Source organism: Fusarium flagelliforme (genome assembly GCF_020744385.1).
Source record: "Fusarium flagelliforme strain FIESC 12 MPI-CAGE-AA-0113 chromosome Unknown B0J16scaffold_2, whole genome shotgun sequence".
NCBI lineage: Eukaryota > Fungi > Ascomycota > Sordariomycetes > Hypocreales > Nectriaceae > Fusarium > Fusarium flagelliforme.
This window is the reverse complement of record NW_025763504.1, coordinates 5,880,287-5,899,093: the sequence shown is the minus strand read 5'-3', so window position 1 is coordinate 5,899,093 and position 18,807 is coordinate 5,880,287. Positions and strand designations below refer to the sequence as shown.

The following is an 18,807-nucleotide window of genomic DNA, read 5'->3' as shown; positions in this document are numbered from 1 at the left end:
CGGTAGAGGTGATGCATCAATTGAAGTTATGCATCTAATGCGCTCCAATAGAATACCTGCCGAAATCGTCCGTTTACTTTCTGTAAGATGAGATGATACCACTGATTTACGATACTTAACCTGTGATGCAAACGCTTACAAGATGAACCCTCGAGTGAGTCTCAACTTGCCCCATTATTCTATAAGTCTTGGCTAACTATGTATTTAATAGAAATTTATGGCCCCAGGGGCTGCCTTCACTATGGCTTGTGTACTGTTCGTGTGAGTAAAGAAAATGGCGTGACCTTCTAAAATCCAATCGTTGAGACATCTTCATATTCTCTTTGTTTGAGTATCTCAAAAAATCGTGATTGAGATGTACACTAAATCCATATGGGTTTCGTATAGAACGTCTATCGATTTAGACAAGAAACTAATACTCTACAGATACACCCGCTCATCCATCCACTCCGCCAGAGAACAAGCAGTGCGTACCTCTTTTGTCTTTGATCTACACCCTACTGACCTGTTTGATAGCGTTCATCAAGACTACCAGCAAATGGCGAACGCTCGTCAAGAGGTGGTTCATCGTAAACACAGACGGGAAATTACTTGAAGCATTCACCGGCGCACGGAGCGAAATGGTCTCCCCTGATCACCATCACATGATGGTTTTAAATGGGCATATCGTATTTTTTATGATTTGTTGTCTAATTTCTCAAGGAACATGAAAAACAAACTCCTCTTAATGCCAGTGCTGCACCGTATTCGCCATGCCCCGAACTCATCAGGCCCTCGATGCAATTCAATGTCTCTGTTGTCCAAAAAATATAAAGGGACCTGCAGCCATGTGCGCCTGCTGTGTACATTCCTCTGTGTATGAAAAGCGCCAACAATAGAAACCAAGATTCGTCTAGCCTATAGTTGACGAAGGGTATCTTAGCCTTGCTCCGTCTCCTTCCCGTCCATGAATCCATGTGTACAGTCATTCTCCAATCCCTTGCAACTCCTGTGATTTCTCACTTTTCGCCACAACTTAGAACAGTTATCGGAAGATTATGATTCTGTTGTCGAATCCAGCAAAAGATGCCGTGCTTCGGCTCTGGTGTGGTACAGTTGCTTCATAACATATTCGTATGTCAACATGGTGACTGTTGCTGCCGGGACAGCTCGCATCATGTTAGTTCCCAGTCCAGCATAGAATGCACGCCATCCTTCCTCAGCCAGTATGACCCGGAATGTATGGACAACACCTTGGTATCTGGGCTTCTCGGCAGGGGCTCGAGTACCACCGGAACCTCCACTCGTCACGCCCATACCCTGAGCGAACTCCTCGCCAGCAAGTGGACGCCGTTGGGTCTGTAGACGGGTACGGATAACTTCGTGAGGGTACGTCGCGGTACTGGCGAGAATCTTGGATAGGATCGAAGCTCCTAGAATTCCGAAAACGTGGGACTTGTTATCTTCCTCGTTGGATTCGCCCATTCCTTGACCAGTAAACCTAGTTTTGAGATATTCATATGTCGGGAATTGTACAGCGACATGCGTCAAACCAAGAAGAGCTGGTGTTAGGCCGGAGTAGAATGAAATGAGACCTTCCGAAGTATACATCTTGCGAGCCGCATCGAGTGTGGATTTATAGTGCCAATCGTGCAGTGTCGGTCGCGCTGTTGGCGTGCCGGATGCTTTCGGATAGTATGTGGAGTGGTGGTCTTGGGTGTTATGTCGGATATTGCTCTGTGACATGAGCCGTGTCTTGATAACCCAGATTGGGTTGGTGACTATGGTACTGCTGGCGCCTGCTATGATTGATGACCAAAAATTGACCAAGTGACTGTTTTCTGTTGAATGAGATTAGTATGCCATCCTTTTTGTGGTTCTGTTTGCCAACATACCGTAGTGCTGTGATATATATCCTTTGCTCTTATTGTAAACAGTAAACCACACTGCCCATGTTGGTAGATAGCCCATTACAATAGGTCCCAGTCCACGATAAAGGCCCCGAATTCCTTCTTCTCTCAAGATCACCTTGCCTGAACCAATGAGGCCATTATATAGCTTCGGATGGCCAACATGTCGTCCCTTGTTGAGAGCAGCATAACCACCTTGCGCCTGAAGCTTGGTCTTAATGACGTCGAGCGGGCATGTCACAACGCCTGAGGTGAACCCACCCACTGCACCAGCAATGGCGTTGAACTGAGAATCAGAGGCGTTGAGCGCCCATCGGTGCATCGGGGTTACCGTCGTGGAATACATGGGAGCGTCGGAGGATGCGTAACCGTAGGAAGATGCAGCATAGTCTGAAGACGGCGGATGGGCAGCTTCGGGAGGCACCTGGTCAGTTGACATCCCAGTCGTCGGTTATCGGATCGCCTGGTACTATTTGCTTGTGCCTGTTCGTTGCTATGCGATATCAAAATCGATAATGAAAGTCGATAATGTCGCTATCTGTTGTTGTCGCTCAATCGTATATAGTATCGTCGTGGTGCTCGTGCTCAAATTTCGACTCGGCTCTTCTTCCAAAGGTCCGTCGCAGACGTCAAGTTGATGTATTTCGGGAACCGGAACGGAGAAAAGAGCAGCGGGCAAATCGTCTTGCACGCCGTTGACTGCCCTCAGCCCGAGATATCGTAGCCGTCGTGGTTCCTCAATTTCCGATCCGTCCCGCCCCCAAAAACAGAACGGCTCCCGTCTGTCAAAAAAATAGGTCTGACGTCTTTCTGCCGCTGTTGGAGCCTCGCAGCCGGTACAAAGGTACTGCGGGGGAACGAACGCTCGCTCCCACGCGCCGTGACCGACCGCTTCCCACTTCAGCGAATGGCGCCGGCCATTGACTTTGGGTGTCGAAAAAAGCGAAAGCCTGGGGACCGGAAAAACCGATGGTAGTTGAAAGCAGACGCTGAGGATGAAGGCCGAAAAACGGAGGGAAATGAGGTTGAGAAGACCAGGAATGAAGTGTAATATGTGAAGTTATAAGAAAGAGGAAGTAGGGAAGAGGAATCAAGTTTCCCGTTGGATGGCTAGACGGAGCGGAGGATGGAAATCAGCGGGAGGAAAGAAGGACGGGGCGGGTAAGGGGAGCCAGAAAAAAACGGACGCTATTGACTGGACTTGACAGTAAACCTCTCATAAGGCCAATGAGAATGATTGTTGAATATTCAAAATTGTGTAATAATATGAGAAAGAGTGAACATAATTATCAATGTACTTTAAAAATGTGTTATAACCTATTGAATTGAGTGACCTTTCTCCAACGCAATACCTCTATTGCGCAATCTTTCTTACACCCAGGGAAAGTGAGCTGCAACCCGCTATGAGATGCACTACATATCAGCACCTCCAGGGTTCTCTGACCAAATCATTTTTGACATGGAGCCCATTACAAGTCTTGGCTGACTGTTATCATCTCACAATGTTTCCCCAGAACAAACAAAGGGATTTCCCTGGTTATCTTACAGAATTCCTCTATCTATGTTTGCCCCGTCGCAAGCCGGTCTTATTAGCGGAGACAATCTCAAAATAACGCAGCATGAATTAAACAGACACTAGAACAAAGCAGACATATTTCTGCCCGCGCAACGGAAATAAAGAACCAGCAAGGAAAATTGACTGCATGTGGTCAGAGCACAGCTGCGAGTAGCCTGTAGGGCCCGGTATCTCTCTCGTGTACAAGCTCCGATACCGATCTTGAACCCTTGTTCAACGTGGGATGGAATGACGACACGTTCCGAGGCTTGCATAAAGTGCAGTATAAATTTTGTCCGAGGCAGATGAAGCTGTGTGACAGGGAGATGAACTTTGCATATGATGAGAGAGAACGTCAACTGTTATTGAAACTACAGATGCTTCTCTACGCTGCTTATATCCTCTTACACATGTTCATCTCAGTCTTGGCCGTTCTATCCCGAACCGGTTTCCCACGGGACATAAAAATGACCCCCACCTCATCGTTCATCATGCTCCACTGTCGCACTAGATGCCATGTGTATACTGCGCCACAGATACTATCACCAGCCACATCTCATCTATGAGCGCCTCAGGCTAGAAATCCACCTTAGTCATCGGTTTTGGTCCCTTCTGCCCGATGAACCCCAGCCAGCGAACGACAAAGCAATGGTCATCAAGACCACGTGACGTCCCGAGCTCTCCCAGAAGTTTTGCAATTGCTCGCTCAGCCCATCCGCAATTCGCGCCATTTCCGATCGACGACGAAGACGACACTCCAGCCCCCGGACGTCAATTGCTTCTTCTTGATTCAAAATGAAGTACTCGCTCGCCCCCTTCATCCTCCGCCGGCCGTGGCTCGCCCGCTTTTTCAAGCCCGCTGCCACCTGGTACGTCAACACTGCCGGGTACCGCCAGATGGGTCTCAAGTATGCGAATTCCCCCTCCCTATTACGCCGCCAATTGGACTACGAATCGATGGAAACGGCGATATGATATTCTGGGATGGGTTTGGCTGACCTCGGGTCTTCAATTGGTTAAAACAGATACGATGATCTCCTCGAGGAGGAGAACGAGACTGCCCAGGCCGCCCTCAAGCGCCTTTCCAACACCGAGTCCTACGAGCGAATCTACCGTATCCGACGTGCTGTCCAGTGCAGTTACCAGCACAAGCTCCTCCCCAAGGACCAGTGGACTACCTCCGCCTCGGTATGAATGACCCTGCGATCGATTACTCTCTCTGCCGGTTCCTCCTCGGCAATTGGAGAGAGTTCACGATCCCGATATATCACGGTTGAATAGCGTCGACTAACTCGCCACCCCCTCTACAGGACAAGCCCTACCTCCAGCCCCTCATGGAGGAGGTCGCCGCCGAGAAGGCTGAGAAGAACGAGCTCGACTCCATCGCCGTCGTCCGCAAGCACTAAATGGTTTTTGGCCCTCGGGTTGGGAGGACAGTAGGAAGAAGTTGAACAGCAGTAGCAGGACGGTGGTTGAAAGAGGGAATTGCCCGCCTCCTAGAAAAATGGTGGCCACACCTCAACGGACTAGACAATTCCCGTGTATCCTATGTAGACGTCTGACTTGACTCATTTTGCACATATCACGACTATCCGGCTGGATTTGAACGCATGTGAACCTTTTTATATGACAAAAGCTATCTCATGTATGCATGCACAATTTTGTGATGTACATTATACTACTGCAAAGAACTTCGTGAGAAGTCCGTCTTCAGGCAGTTCTTTTGCCGTCATCGAAGGAACTCGAGCCGAAGAAGAAACTTGCAATGCATCTCCAGATAGAGATCTCTCAAACTTCTTCTTACATGAGTTCCACACTGGCTGATCAGCCTCTCTGGGCATCATTTCCCCAGCGCCTCCTCTTTCCAGTGTCCGATCCATGGAAGGAATCCAAACCTCGACGCCATACGCCGCAGATACCGGATCCTGATTTTCCCTAATTCGTCACCTCCCAGCAAGCGACTCCGTCTTAAAATAGTGCTTTTCCCATCCAAATATGACCGTTAAGCTCGTGTTCAATCGTGTCGCCTTCTCCATAACCCATGATCGGTATGGGGGCCATCCGTGAGTGTGATACATAGTTTTGATGTAGGTTGCTTGAGAACTCCTTACACTCGTTGGTAGAAGAGCAGGTAGGCAACCTTGTTATCCTTGATGTTGTCCTTGATCTGTTTGGCAGGCTTGGTAGCGCCATTCGTACCGTTGGCAACGCTGCTCCATTTCTTCGCTCCTCCGGCAGGGCTTGTCACCTTGCTCCACCCGTCATCATCTCCAGCGTCCTCATCTTGAACGGCGCCGAATCGGTTGCCTGATGTAGGTCCGTCCTTGCGAGTGTCCTTCACATCCTCCTCTTCGCCACCCTCAGCAACATCCTCGCTTCGAACTCGGCGAATGACTGTATCGTCGATACGAATCCATTCGCGTCCCTCCTGCCGTCGCACATCGACAGTGTAGTGCCCCCCACTGGCGTTCTTTCCGTGGTGGTATACTACGCTGATCAGCCTGTACTTGGGCATTCCATCGTCGCCCAGCGTCTGGCGTTTCTGCCGAGACAGGGCCTCGCGGGGAATCTCCAACTCCAGAGGGTAACCAATCTTCTTCCAAATTTTAACAGTTCCATTGCCCTCTGCATCAAACTGGAAGCGCTTGAGGTGCAGGATGAGGACAGGGGGAAGTGACTCGATGAAAACTTGCTTGGTAGCCGTAACATCTTTGCCACGAGGAGAGTTGAAGTCTCCTTGAAGGCGCTCAGGGCGAGTAAGACCCCGGAGCGCATCTACAACGTTGCGCACATCTGACGATCCAATGTCCAGCTGAAGGGGCTGGTAAGGCTCGGTAGTAATGGAATCCTTCAAGCCAGGGACACGGAACTCAGATCGCAACAAACCACCAAAGATTCTGGAAATAGGGCTAGATGAGTTAGAGCCCGAAAGTCGGGAGACAGCAGCCTTCTGCTTTCTGCCAACTTCCAACCAGTCGTCGGCACCACCTGCACCTGAGCCAGTGCTGGGTCGTCGGTCCGCTTCGTCGGGAGTAAAGTTTTTGAGAACTGTAGTGCACTCGTCATCAAGTGACTGCAAAAGGAAACCAAGGAATTCCTCGGCATCTTGCTGATGACCCCGCTATAATCCATTAATAAAGTCATTGGTTAGAGCGAGAAACAACATACCCTCATGCTGGCAAATCGTGGAAGTTGTCTTATGGCTTCGTAGACGAATTCGGGAGTAAAAGGCTCGCCATATCGCTCAAGCTCCTCATTCTTCAAAATGATGCGTAAAGGATCAACACCAGCAGCTGACTTGATGGTCTTGAACTCATGCATAAACATAATCCTGTCATGAATTAGCATCTCGTATTAAAATTTTGAAAACATGTTACTCACATTGCATCGATAAGAGGAGTATCGCTCTTGAAGCTGTGAACAGCGCGCTTGCTGATCTGGCTCAGGAAATCATAGAATGGCAAACAAAACATCAAAACTTGCAAAACAGAGTTCATATAACACATGTTTCCAGTGTTGATCAGACCTCGAGGTTCGAGGAACGAAACTTGATCAGCGAGACCAACATGGAACGAGTGAATAGCCTCCGCAACAGAATTTGCGTTGACCTTTGAGAAGCTGGGGGCAGCGCCGTTCGTAGCTCCAGCGACGGCCTCAGCACTGTGTCCATTGACCGCGGGTTCAACGGGAGCGGCACCATTAGCTCCCTCAGTCTTTCCGGCAGCCGCAGAAGCGGGCTTCGAGAATAGCTTCGCCCAGCTTGAAGGAGGAGCCTTGACAGCGGGAGCAGGTTCGGCAGCGACTGACTCGGTCTCCGCAGGCTTCTCAGAAGCTTCAGCTGCGACCTTTTCCTCAGGGGCACTTTCGGTAGCTACGTTGCCGTTTGTCGGCTTTTCAGCACGTGCAGGCTTAGCATCCTTGGGGCTCGCCTTGGGAAGCGAAGGAAGAGCAGGAGCGGGAACTGCGGAGGATCGGGTGGCAGGTCGGTTCGTCGCAGTCGAGGTAGCGCTGGTAGCAGTGTTGGTGCGTGATCGTTGCTGGACAGGCGCGGCGGGGGTCTCAGAAGATTGACGAGGAATTGCCGCAGCCTCAGATGGAGCTGTTGATGTCGCGGGTGTAAGGGCTGACACTGAGGGCTCTGTAGAGCTAGCTTCGGGAACACTGGTCTGCTCTGTCGTAGTCTGCTCTGTCGTAGTGGCAGCAGTATTGTTAGTGGGCAGGGAGACATCCGCACTATCAGCATTAAGACGCCTCTTCCATCGTCCAGACTTTGTAGTTCTGACAGGGAAATCTTCATCAGGATGGGAGAACCAGGGCAGCTGAGTATTGTTAGTTGAATGCAACACATCGAAAGTTCCAAAACTTACAGGTGCAATGAATGGTGCCTTTGGAGCGGCAACGGGAGCGGGCGAAGGCTCTCGTGGAGGCTCAGCGGGGGCAGGAGGAGCGGGGGGTGCTGGCTCAGTCTCTTGCGGGACAGGGGGAGTTGGGGTAGGAATTATCTGTGACGAGTGGGTTGAAGTGGGAGTCTGAGGTGGAATCGAGGTCGAAGAGACAACAGTAGGAGGCTGATAGGGATTCGGCAGAGCAGGAGATTGTTGCTGAGCTGGGCGAGATGGGTAGCTAGGAGGGACGCTCACACCAGACATGGGGACATATTGGTGCATAGCGGGCGGCGATCGAGCGAAGTGCGGCTGGTAAGGCATGTTATAACCGCCAGGTGAGGGCATTCCGGTGTTATGGTATTGTGCATTTTGGTACTGGCCATTCTGGAACTGTCCACCTTGGTATTGTCCCTGGTACTGCGCATTGGGGTACTGTGCGTTCTGGTAATGACCTCCCTGGTATTGCGGCGGGTATCCATAATACTGCTGCTGGCCGTAGGGCATGTAGTTGGCATACATGGGATTCATGTGCTGGTGATGATGATGTTGCTGCTGCTGCTGGTACTGGGGAACAAAGGGAGGAGGCTGTCTCCGACGAGAGCCTCCGGGACCGCCGACCATATCGGCGCCGTGAGCACCTCCAGCTCCTCCCTGTATATTCTGCCCAGCCGGCAGATGGCGGTTACTCATCGTGCCGGCTTGGGGGTTGAGTGAGGACGGGAGTCGCCCAGCTGGTGCGACACCCTTGCAGACAGCGTGGTAGTCTGCTCTTGCGAACGGTGCAAGATTCGAAGTCGTCGGGCTTCAGTTTGCCGAAGGTTTCGGGGAGCGAGGGGCGAGAAAGGTTGCGACGCGACACCAGAAGCGAGGCGGCCTGATTTGACCGCAAAAAGTAGGTAAGAATAGGTGCGTTTGTCGAGATTGGGGGGAGAACAAAGATGTCCGGGGGGTTGTTAATAGCACAAGCACAAAGACGAAACTTGAAAATGCAACAAATAAAATCCGTACCAAAAGAGAACGTCGAAGCCGAAGAATAGACGCACTGAGGAGGAGGGAAGGAGAAAGCGGATTTGACCGAGTTGCGTCAGGCAAAACGGACGACGCTTTGAAGTTGCGTTGCGATAAGTTGAGGTGTAGCGTAGCGTAGAGCACGAGCACAAGCCCAGGGCGGTGCGGTATTGGAGAAATAAAATTGTCTAACCTGAGGCCGGGCGTCGTCAATCGCTGAGCGAGCTGAGCTGATGGATGGATGACCTATGAGCGCACTGGTACTGAGGCGGAAGTCGAGCCGCAAGAGCAAGAGCAGGTCGTCAGGGTAGCAGAAAAATTGACTGCTGAGAGTATGGGAGATAGAATAACCTGGTCAGCTTACTCGAGCATAATCGGGATATTAACCTAATTATTTCTGGCACCCTGAGCGTTGAAAGACAATTCTTCTGCTACCCACGACTAGGCACGCACCGCACGAGCCAACCAAGAACTGTCAAAGCCGAACCAAGATTCGACTGAGGCAAATGTTGCTGTCTGAGGCAGAAAATTGATTCCACACTGAGGTCTATGCTCCACTCATACCAGGCCAAGCCCCGGCATCGCTCATCTTGATCCCTGCCTTGGATCGATTGTAAGTCGCATCCATGTAAGAAACCGAATTACTAGATCGATTTAGGAGCAATGAGAATTCATATCCTAGTAACAGGGATATAGTCGACTTATATCAAGTTTATCGACGAATACTGGAAACAAGATACTCCAGTGGTACTTCATACTATGAGACTCATTATAGATACAAAATTGATAGAGGAACACACTCAAACGCTTAGTTACTAAACCTAGGTAAACACTATCCAGAATCGCTAATCCTATCTAAAACATTATAAACTCCAAAGTTACTCATCACGGAACAACCATCTACCACCAGGCCGCATGGCCTCCCGATGTCTATCTCGAACTGTTTGCTTCTCTCTCTGAGCAGCTTCTGATCTCTCCTCCTCCAGCTCTTGAGTGTTTGGAAAATCTGCATTCCAAAATCCTGGAGGACTTCGCATTCTTGAGTAGTGGTATCGGTGCTTGCCGTACTTATTGGCAAGCTCCTGCATCTTGGCTTCAATCCACAACTCGTCGCGTTCCTTCTTATCCATGGTGCCTAATCGGTATGCAAAATCTCCCATGTGCTCCTCTAACAACTTCTGCTCCTCTTGTCGTTGGATAGCTGTGAGGGGAGGGTCGGGACGTTGAGATAGGGCGAGGGCTCGCCAATGCTTTCCACAGCAGTGCATATCGGTACATCCTTGCATGCGAGACCTCTCGTCTCGACCACGAATGACATCCGAAAAGGCAAAGTCATGTCCCTCATTGGCCTCGGGGTTGACCTTGAAGTCATCCGGATGAAGTTGTGAGACCGGTTTGTGGCGCAGTCCTGACTGTGCACCTTTCTTAAAGGCCAGCGGAGATCGTGCGTTTTGCGTCTTGGACGTAGAAGCTATAGTAGGCGTTCGACTGGGCGTAAGCATCTGCTGAACGGGAGGCTTGTCTCTAACTCGACCCGCTCCTTCAAAAGGAAGTACCCGGCGCCCTGGAATTGCAAGGTCTTCTGCTGTGGTGCTTGGCCTCGATGCTGTCCTGGGAGTTGGTCGACCACTGGGTGTACCATCCTGCGCAGCTGGGCTGTTCAGCAATGCATCTAACCTCCCCTTAGGGGCTGCATCTAGGCCTTTGTCCTGCCTGTAGGCTTCGCCATCCTCAGCCAAAGTTGAGATGCCACGGTCCAGCCCCTTTTTGAGGGGTGTTATAGGCTTGTCTTTACTGGGCTGGATTATCCTTCGATTCACGCTCAGAGGTGTGAGTGCTGATGTACGCTCGATTGGACGAGCAGTTTGTGGGGGATCCGGTCTAACGAAGAGAGTTCGGGGGGTTGTCGTTGCCGTCGCAAATGCTTCGCTTTTGACTCTATCTTGCCATTGCGACTCTTCTAGTTCTCGGCGCTTTCTGGGCGTTAGTAGTCTTTGGGCTACATCTCCCAAATCCAGACTCTCATGTGGGAGAAGGGTCGGAGGCCCCAATGGGTCCATAGGACTTGACGAGCGCTCGTCCGCCTCTACTTTAATTTTTTGTAAAGGCATTCCACTCGGCTCCTCATTGTCTCGTTTTCTTTTCCTCACCTCCCTTTCGGATACAAAGATTGGATCGGACGACGGCTCCTCCTTAATTTTAACATAACCCTGGATTGGCAGCTCTGGCAGTTCGTTATCCTCATGCCTCGACTCTACTTCACTCTCTGTAGAGTCTGAGCTAGGGTTAGCAGCTGTGGTGTCTGGAAGCGGCTGATTGTGGTCATGAAGAGAGGCGGCGGCCAAAGGTGGGAGTTCCAGGTCGGCTTGATCCAGACCAGCTTCGGATGTGAAGCTGGTATTGGGACTAGGAGCGACTTCCTCTACGGTCTTTCCAACAGGAAGTGTAGTTGCTCGGGTGCTTCGACGGTCTGTGATGTTGATACCGTGCTCCTCTTCGGCTGTCTTAATCTTCTTCTCTAGGAGCGTAGCGTGATTGGCCCATCGGTCTCTTTCCTCTTTCCTCTTTCGCAAGGCATCCTTTGCCTGCTTGAAGTTTGTTGACAGTGCCTTAAACTTGTGGCTCACTTTGGCGCATTCGAGTTTCCAATCTGGCTCCTTTGCGTTTTCCGAAGGGTTGCTGGCAGGCGATTTCCGAGTCTGCTCAGCGCTCCCGGCCGAGTTAACAGAAGCCTGCTGCTGCAACTGTTCTCTTAATCTGGCATTCTCCTCTGCTAATTCAGCAGCGCGAGACGCGTGGTCATCCCGCTGCTGTAGAGCCTCATCAAGCTCGCGTTTTGTCAATTCAAGATCTGAAGCGTGTTAGTCATAATATTCCATTCACGTTCTGTCAGTGTGACGTACCTGAAGCGATCTGCTGGTCAATTAGATCGCAAGCGCTGGTAATGGTATCAAAAAGAGCCGGACGGCCTGAAGTAAACCAACTTGTCATCTTTTTCTATACAAACTGTTTGACATATCTAATAGGCCTTTTTGACTTGGACAAGGTGTAACAAGTTGAGGTGTGGTGATGCAGATCGACGCGTCTCCACATTTTGTCCAGCGCGGCGATTTCTACTTTAAGGACGTGAGTTCCTCAGCGCGGCGCCACGTGATCGCCATGAGAAGTCATGATGGGATAAAACAGTCATCATGATAGCACGAAATATTGAGTTTGAGCTCAATCGGAACTATCAGAAGATTAGATTTAGTACCATGCATACCAATAACTTATATTTATTTGACATCCATTGAGATATTAGTAAACGGAGCGAGTGGTGCTGGTGAGTCTGAACAGCCGCACTGGCAAGCTCCAGTAGCTGACCTTTGTATTAACAGCTAGCTAACCAGTACTCCAAATATCGTACTAATATACATATTTGTACACTCCAGCTACTATAGTAAATCTAAATAATACACGCGCTATGATATTACAACTGATATTGTATCTTATTCCTCCTGATCCTTCGCAAGCGCCCAGCACTTACGCATACCTGTTCCCATTGACTCTTCGTCAACAGCTTCACTAGTCGCCCATCTCAAGCGATCTTTAGTAAGTGACTTGGTATCATCCAAATCACCATCTTCAAGGGTAAAGAGTTGAACGTGCATGGTGAGCTTCAAGTGAGAAAAAAGCCATGGCACACTACCCAGTTCAGTTACATGCTTGGGCTTCACTGCTTGGCTTCCGTGCTCGCCAGCGAGCTTGGAGACATATGCCAGTGCTTTTGTACGTCTCTTTGCGGGCGTGTTGCCCTCCTTGGTGTCTTGGAGGATGTAGCTGGGAAACTCCCAAAGACCAGCCAAGAGTCCCTTCTCAGGGCGCTTCTGAATCAAGTATTGCCCGTCGCTTCGGCGAATCACACACACCAAAGTTTCTTCTTCCCTAACGGCCTTTTTGATAACTTTGAGTGGGAATTTGCGAGCATGGTCAACAATAGTTTCCAGCTCACGGGGACTGGGGGTTGCTTTGGCTTTGGCCGGAGTTGGTTTGTCTTCAGTCGGCCCCTTGAAGGCAAACGCTGAGAGTGTCATCTGCTTCCCTTGGCCTCCTTTAGCGGTCGTCTTCTTCGAAGTCTTCGTATCTTCAGTTTTGACTTCTGGTTCTTCCAAGCCTTCTTCTTCGAAGCTTTCGCAGAGGTCGCACATATCTTCGATATCTCCAATTTTTGTGTCTTTACTTGAGACCAGTGTTTTGCCTTCAGCATAGACCCGGCATGTCGATGTGATAGGGCACTCGGAGCAGTTTGGCTTGGGCACACAGATAGTGCTTCCAAGTTCCATGAGTGCCTGTCCCCATCTACCTGGCCGATCGCTCGTCTCAACTTCTTCGTCCTCCTGTTTATCGGTTCCATCTCGTGCAATAGCTCTCACAAGGGCGTCAGCAGCAGCCCACAACGTATCTATCACGGCTTTGTTTGTCTTGACATTGCCGAAAAGTCCAAGCTGTCGACTCAATACTCGCAAAACGTTTCCATCGACCATAGGCGCTGCTCTTCCAAAGACGATGGATGAAATGGCACCTGCAGTGTACCTTCCGACACCAGGAACCTTGGCCTCAAGATCCTGAGTGTTTGAAGGCAGTAAGCCATTCATGGTCGAGTCGTTCACCACAAGCTTTGCTGCCTCGTGGATCCTGGTCGCTCTGCTGTAATAGCCCAATCCGCGCCAAGCACTAAGAACATCGTCAGAACTTGCAGCCGCAAGATCATGGATTGTAGGCCATTTGGCCATCCATCTGTTCCAATAGTCGATGACTGTTGCTACTCGCGTTTGCTGCAGCATGATCTCGCTGATCCAAACTTCATATGCCCGTCGTTCTAACAGTTCCCGAAGTTCATCACCCTCGTGATCCTTTGGGTTTATCCAAGCTTTACGCCATGGCATTGAACGCTTGGTGCTAATACCGTCGAACCAATTGAGGAGCGCCTTGCGGGAAGAGGGTTCCTTCAGCAATAATGGTCGATGATATGTGAGATGATGTCGCCTAGATGGAGGGGCGCATGGTGTTTCATTCGTTTCTCCTTTGAAAGAGAACAGAGTCTCATGAATTTTGGAAGTTTCAGCCTTGCTCCTTGAAGGTTGCGTTTTCCTCTTTTTTGGTGCTGGTTGCTTAGTATCGTTTTCAGGAGTCGCGTCTTCTTCCGGCTCAGACGCGTCGAAATCTTCATCCTGAGGAGGAGAAGGACGTTTGGCTGTGCGCTTCCTTACTGCAAGAACTGGCTCATCATCAGGTTCCAGTTGAGAAGAAATCTTTCGTGAAGCATTTGCTGCGCTTGAACGCGTTGCTCGTGTTGATGTTTTAATGAGAAACTTGTCCATGATGTCCGATGGTGGTGGGAGAAAACTGCGAGATTTGCCCTTGATCTCAGCACATATTATTGAAGAAGAATAAATTATCCAAACGAAGTGATTAAGTAGTCTTGTAGGAAGAAAATAGGGGAAGATCACAATAAGAAAGTTTGGTGTTGAGGAAAGTGCCGGCACTTCAGCCAGGAACGCTGGGGCTATTATCCACTAAATTTAGTGCTCTCAACGCCTAGGAAATTGGCTGCGGTTTAGACGACAGCCATCCATCATCAAAGACAATGACGTTTTAATTTGAAACCATCAACATCGAGGCGAAAATCACACACCTCCATACCTACATTCTACATTTTGATGTCTTGCACCTCGAACTTATCACAGATCAACCATGACTTCACGACTTGGTGATGGCTGCATTTGTACACCCTTGAAATGTCACCCCCAGGCTCTCAACCTGCCGCAGATGCAGCCCCCCGTCCAGGGTTTAAGGAGGCACCTATTGGTCGATCAAACGATGTTGGTTGTTTGTTTCCAGTGACTTCTGCCTCATCCGAATGAGCTCTTTCAGTCCATAGACTGAATCTGGGTTGACCTACTGTCATGTCGCTATCGAAATTCTGCGCAAAATGTGCTGGCATCTTTGAGGGGGATTATATCTCTCCTGATGTCCTGCAGCACGACCTCATCGATACCAAGAATATAGAGCATCGGCCCTGGGACTTCTTTGAAGGTAAACAGGAATGGAAAGTCAGGCTAGACAGCGTTCCATGTCAAGAAATTCCGGTGCTGTATCTTCACCATAACATTCAAGATTTGGCAGACTCGGCCGACAGTTGCGTCTTTTGCGCCATGATTTGGGAAAGGTTGTCGATCGAGGAATTTCTGACTTACTCTCTGAGCCTTGCTGGGATAGAGAAGAAGGATATTGTTGGCATTCCGGTCATTCAACCGAAGGAGTCCACCTATACTGGCATGTTCACTTTTGGATTACTCTATGTTGTCTGGTCAGGGCACAATTGGAAAGTCAGAGCTTTGCACACATTTAATGGATTCAAAGCAATCAGTAAGTCTGTCCCACTGTCTTGTGTGTTGATATTAACCTAACAACCTCAGACGTTGCGAATCAAGAGAACAGGGCTATATGGAACCCCGTGTTTGACCGACAGCAGTCATTTTCGCGGATACGCCACTGGCTTGAATCGTTGGTCAGGGCTTCAGCTTTTGGCTCGCACCTACCTACAAGACTCCTTCACTGCCAGCCATCATCGGTTCCCGGAAGCACACCTACTGTTAAGCTTGTGAACACTATCGACTTGAGTCCGTCTACTCGTTATGTCGCTCTCACGCATCGCTGGGGCACTGTCCAGCCTCTTATGTTGTTGAAGGCTTTGGAAGATGCATTTTGTAGCAACATCCCATTCGTCTCTATCCCAGCCACGTTTCAGGATGCTATCAGACTAACAAATGACATTGGCATCGAGTACATATGGATAGACTCACTCTGCATTATCCAGGATTCCAAAGACGACTGGCAAGCCGAGGCTGCACGCATGGCATCTGTATATTCTCAGGCATATGTCACTATCTCTGCTACGGCTGCTCAGGACTCGGCGGCAGGGCTCAAAGAGCAAACTTCCATGCTTGGGTATCCCTGTGAGATCACCCCGTCGTGGACAGGCTTCGAGAACGAAATACCATATGGTCCTGTGCGAATCATAATCAGATCGGCTTTTTGTGACGAAATCCTCGCAAAACCCCTTTTCCGTCGGGGATGGACATTCCAGGAGTGGATCTTATCGCCTGCAACAATTCATGTGGCCCGAGATCAGCTTTGGTGGACATCAGCCTCGAATATGAAGTCTCAAGGCTACGCAGCAAATGAGACCTGCGAAGGATACAATTTTGATGTCGACCGAAACCACATTCACACAATGGCGCCCGGGTCTCTATATGCCATTGCGAATGAGTCTACGGAGGCTCCGCCTGTATGGCATAACCTGCTGCAAGAATACATGTCAAGAGATCTGACTTTCGAATCTGATCGTCTCGTAGCCTTTGCTGGCATTGCGACTTTGTATCAAAGATTTGCACAGATCCCCCCTGGCTCCTATTTGGCAGGAATATGGCGCCAAGTCCTGCTTCAGGATTTGTTATGGACCATTGCTAATGGGAGAAAGGTTTCACCACCACAACTTTACCGTAGCCCTTCGTGGTCCTGGGCTTCGGTTGAGCCAGCGCAGAACTGGACGGGGAAGTTTTCAATTGGCAGTAAACCTGTGAATGATGACCTAGTACCATGTGAGGAACCATGGTCTGCCGTTGCCACTGTTCTAGAAGCATCAATTGAGACAGTAGGATCTGAATTTGGGCCTGTACTTGGAGGCCATCTGGTGCTCCATGGGCCGCTGATCAAAACACGCCTTGGTATGGTGATGATAGACCTTTCTGGCCGCCTCACGGTAGAACAAGCTGCTGAGTTTGTACCAGGCGGTCGGCTACGCTACGTACGTAATTACGTGTCAATCCCAGATCAAGCGGGTGTTGCTAAAGCACGCGTACAAAATAACATGAAAGTCACGATGGCTCAGCTAGACACTGCTCCCAGAGAGGTCGACGAGGAGATAGACATCTACCTGGCCGTTATCTATTGTCATATTGACCTTAGCGGAGATCCTATTGCACATTCACTGGCTCTCGTTAGAAGCTCAGATAAGGGAGAGTATCGCAGGATCGGGTATGTTGAGACGTCTCAGGATATCCTGGATTGTTGGAAAGAGAGTAGGGATTTTGGTGTTTTTGAAGCTCTTACAGACGAGGACGAGTATCTCAGTCTCGGAGATCGACCTGGTTATTACAACTACCGGATCGTCTAGGTAGTTTCAAAACCATCTGAGTTCTCATTGTCAATGCGTATAGTGGAACTCAACAAGTGGTGGGTATCGCACGTCATGACTTTGTTTTTATGAGGCAAGCTATGGACTCTTGGTGGGACCATCTAGATGAACGATCAAAGTCGCGGCAGTTGAAGGTTTTTTCCAACTTGTGATACTGTACATTCTTTATCTTTGAGTCGGTTACAATGTAATACGGAGAATTCTTACTAAAGCCTTTGTAAGTGGCTTATTAACAGTTGAGTTTTACAAGCTGCATCCGTATAACCAAGACATGGGTTTCGGTTGGCTCGTGATGATGACCCATAACCCAACCCACGCTACCTAATCAATGAACCGATCTCAACCAACAGTGGATCGATCATGTAAAACCACTTACACAAGCACGACCTTAACCGGTTTTCTATAATTTCAACACGGTCAAATATTTTCCATGATTCTTTAACACGTACATCGTCTCGAAATGTCCTTCTCTGCGGGAGACGGTCGTCTTGACCTTAAACAACACGTCCAGGATATGGAAACCGACAACTGGAAAGAAGGCCATACTCGCGTCGCGGGCCAGAAGCGCTTCAGATCCTCACAAAAAGTCCCTATTACAGAGCGTGTTAAACATTTGACATGGGCTTGGTTTACTTTTGTTATGAGCACAGGCGGTATCGCGCTTTTGCTACATTCTACACCGCACAAGTTTACAGGACTTGAGGTTATCGGCAAGATCTACTATATCCTTACTATAGTAATATTCTTCGCTATTGTTTCGGGCCTTGTTTTGCGGTTTGCTACAACGCCGGAAGCGCTGAAGAAGAGTTTGATGCATCCGACCGAGAGTCTCTTCTTCCCTTGCTCGCTACTGAGCGTTGCGACTATTATCTCGAATGCTGCCGCATATGGTGTCCCCGAGACAGGACACTGGCTGGCTACTGCGCTGAGGGTGTGTTTTTGGATCTACGCTGGTGTCACGATTCTGTCAGCTATCGTCCAATACTTCGTCCTCTTTACCGGAGCTCATCTACCCATCCATTCCATGACACCAGCTTGGATTCTGCCGGTATTTCCGGCCATGCTTACAGGAACGCTCGCTTCTTCTCTTATGTCTTCACAAAGTCCGGAGCATAGGATGTCGATGCTGGTAGCTGGTGTGACTTTTCAAGGCCTCGGATGGACTGTTGCGTTCCTGCTATACCCGCTGTATCTTGGCAGGTTGATGCAGGATGGCCTTCCAGCACCAGCAATGCGACCTGGTATGTTCATCGCCGTAGGCCCAGCTGGATACACCTCCGTGGCCATCATCGGCATGTCGAAAGCAATTCCAGAAGGCTACGGCTATTTCGCAACACACCCACTGGCACAAGATGTCCTTCGAATAGTGGCGCTCTGGCTCAGCATATGGATATGGTGTGTTGGATTCTGGTTCTTCGGGTTTGGTGTCCTTGCGGTGCTATCATCCGTTTATAGACGCAAGTTGCAGTTCAGTATGACTTGGTGGGCTTTTGTCTTCCCTAATATTGGCTTCACTCTTGCTACGGGAAACATCGGACAGGAGCTTGAGAGCGAGGGGATACAATGGGTAGCAAGTGTTTTGACAGTGCTTTTGGTGATCATGTGGTTTGTGGTGCTATATGCGATGGTATCTGCAGTTGTTCGCAAGAAGCTACTCTGGCCAGGACGAGATGGAGATGAGTCTTGAGCTTCACTTTGGGATATAGTAATAACTCTGGTGAAAACAATCTC

The 18,807-nt window shown here is 49.6% G+C and overlaps 8 protein-coding genes across 8 annotated transcripts; 4 read left to right on the top strand and 4 right to left on the bottom strand.

Annotated features, from left to right (window-relative positions):
- Positions 1-99: 99 nt before the first annotated feature.
- On the top strand, positions 100-842 carry B0J16DRAFT_83618 (uncharacterized protein). The gene is made up of 4 exons (XM_046134547.1): positions 100-154; positions 212-250; positions 427-466; positions 517-842. Exons 1-4 carry the CDS (start codon positions 143-145, stop codon positions 708-710), a joined length of 285 nt encoding a protein of 94 aa, XP_045987564.1. The 5' UTR covers positions 100-142; the 3' UTR covers positions 711-842.
- On the bottom strand, positions 816-2,675 carry B0J16DRAFT_83612 (mitochondrial carrier domain-containing protein). The gene is made up of 2 exons (XM_046134546.1): positions 1,875-2,675; positions 816-1,820 (listed from the first exon to the last, which is right to left on the bottom strand). The coding sequence occupies exons 1-2, from the start codon at positions 2,326-2,328 to the stop codon at positions 1,036-1,038; spliced, it is 1,239 nt and encodes a 412-aa protein (XP_045987563.1). The 5' UTR covers positions 2,329-2,675; the 3' UTR covers positions 816-1,035.
- Positions 2,676-4,129: 1,454 nt separating this feature from the next.
- B0J16DRAFT_335737 (cytochrome b-c1 complex subunit 7) lies at positions 4,130-5,047 on the top strand. The gene is made up of 3 exons (XM_046127111.1): positions 4,130-4,352; positions 4,470-4,632; positions 4,755-5,047. Exons 1-3 carry the CDS (start codon positions 4,240-4,242, stop codon positions 4,848-4,850), a joined length of 372 nt encoding a protein of 123 aa, XP_045987562.1. The 5' UTR covers positions 4,130-4,239; the 3' UTR covers positions 4,851-5,047.
- Positions 5,048-5,437: 390 nt separating this feature from the next.
- On the bottom strand, positions 5,438-8,829 carry B0J16DRAFT_83596 (uncharacterized protein). Its single transcript, XM_046134545.1, has 4 exons — positions 7,812-8,829; positions 6,826-7,763; positions 6,613-6,775; positions 5,438-6,565 (listed from the first exon to the last, which is right to left on the bottom strand). The coding sequence occupies exons 1-4, from the start codon at positions 8,517-8,519 to the stop codon at positions 5,552-5,554; spliced, it is 2,823 nt and encodes a 940-aa protein (XP_045987561.1). The 5' UTR covers positions 8,520-8,829; the 3' UTR covers positions 5,438-5,551.
- A 648-nt stretch (positions 8,830-9,477) lies between these two features.
- B0J16DRAFT_335733 (DNA repair protein endonuclease SAE2/CtIP C-terminus-domain-containing protein) lies at positions 9,478-11,903 on the bottom strand. Its single transcript, XM_046127110.1, has 2 exons — positions 11,741-11,903; positions 9,478-11,688 (listed from the first exon to the last, which is right to left on the bottom strand). The coding sequence occupies exons 1-2, from the start codon at positions 11,826-11,828 to the stop codon at positions 9,716-9,718; spliced, it is 2,061 nt and encodes a 686-aa protein (XP_045987560.1). The 5' UTR covers positions 11,829-11,903; the 3' UTR covers positions 9,478-9,715.
- A 188-nt stretch (positions 11,904-12,091) lies between these two features.
- Positions 12,092-14,321, bottom strand: B0J16DRAFT_335732 (DNA glycosylase). Its single transcript, XM_046127109.1, has one exon. It carries the CDS (start codon positions 14,195-14,197, stop codon positions 12,326-12,328), a length of 1,872 nt encoding a protein of 623 aa, XP_045987559.1. The 5' UTR covers positions 14,198-14,321; the 3' UTR covers positions 12,092-12,325.
- Positions 14,322-14,408: 87 nt separating this feature from the next.
- B0J16DRAFT_83553 (heterokaryon incompatibility protein-domain-containing protein) lies at positions 14,409-17,308 on the top strand. The gene is made up of 2 exons (XM_046134544.1): positions 14,409-15,245; positions 15,296-17,308. The coding sequence occupies exons 1-2, from the start codon at positions 14,783-14,785 to the stop codon at positions 17,053-17,055; spliced, it is 2,223 nt and encodes a 740-aa protein (XP_045987558.1). The 5' UTR covers positions 14,409-14,782; the 3' UTR covers positions 17,056-17,308.
- A 123-nt stretch (positions 17,309-17,431) lies between these two features.
- B0J16DRAFT_83552 (voltage-dependent anion channel) lies at positions 17,432-18,807 on the top strand. The gene has a single exon (XM_046134543.1). The coding sequence runs from the start codon at positions 17,537-17,539 to the stop codon at positions 18,761-18,763; it is 1,227 nt and encodes a 408-aa protein (XP_045987557.1). The 5' UTR covers positions 17,432-17,536; the 3' UTR covers positions 18,764-18,807.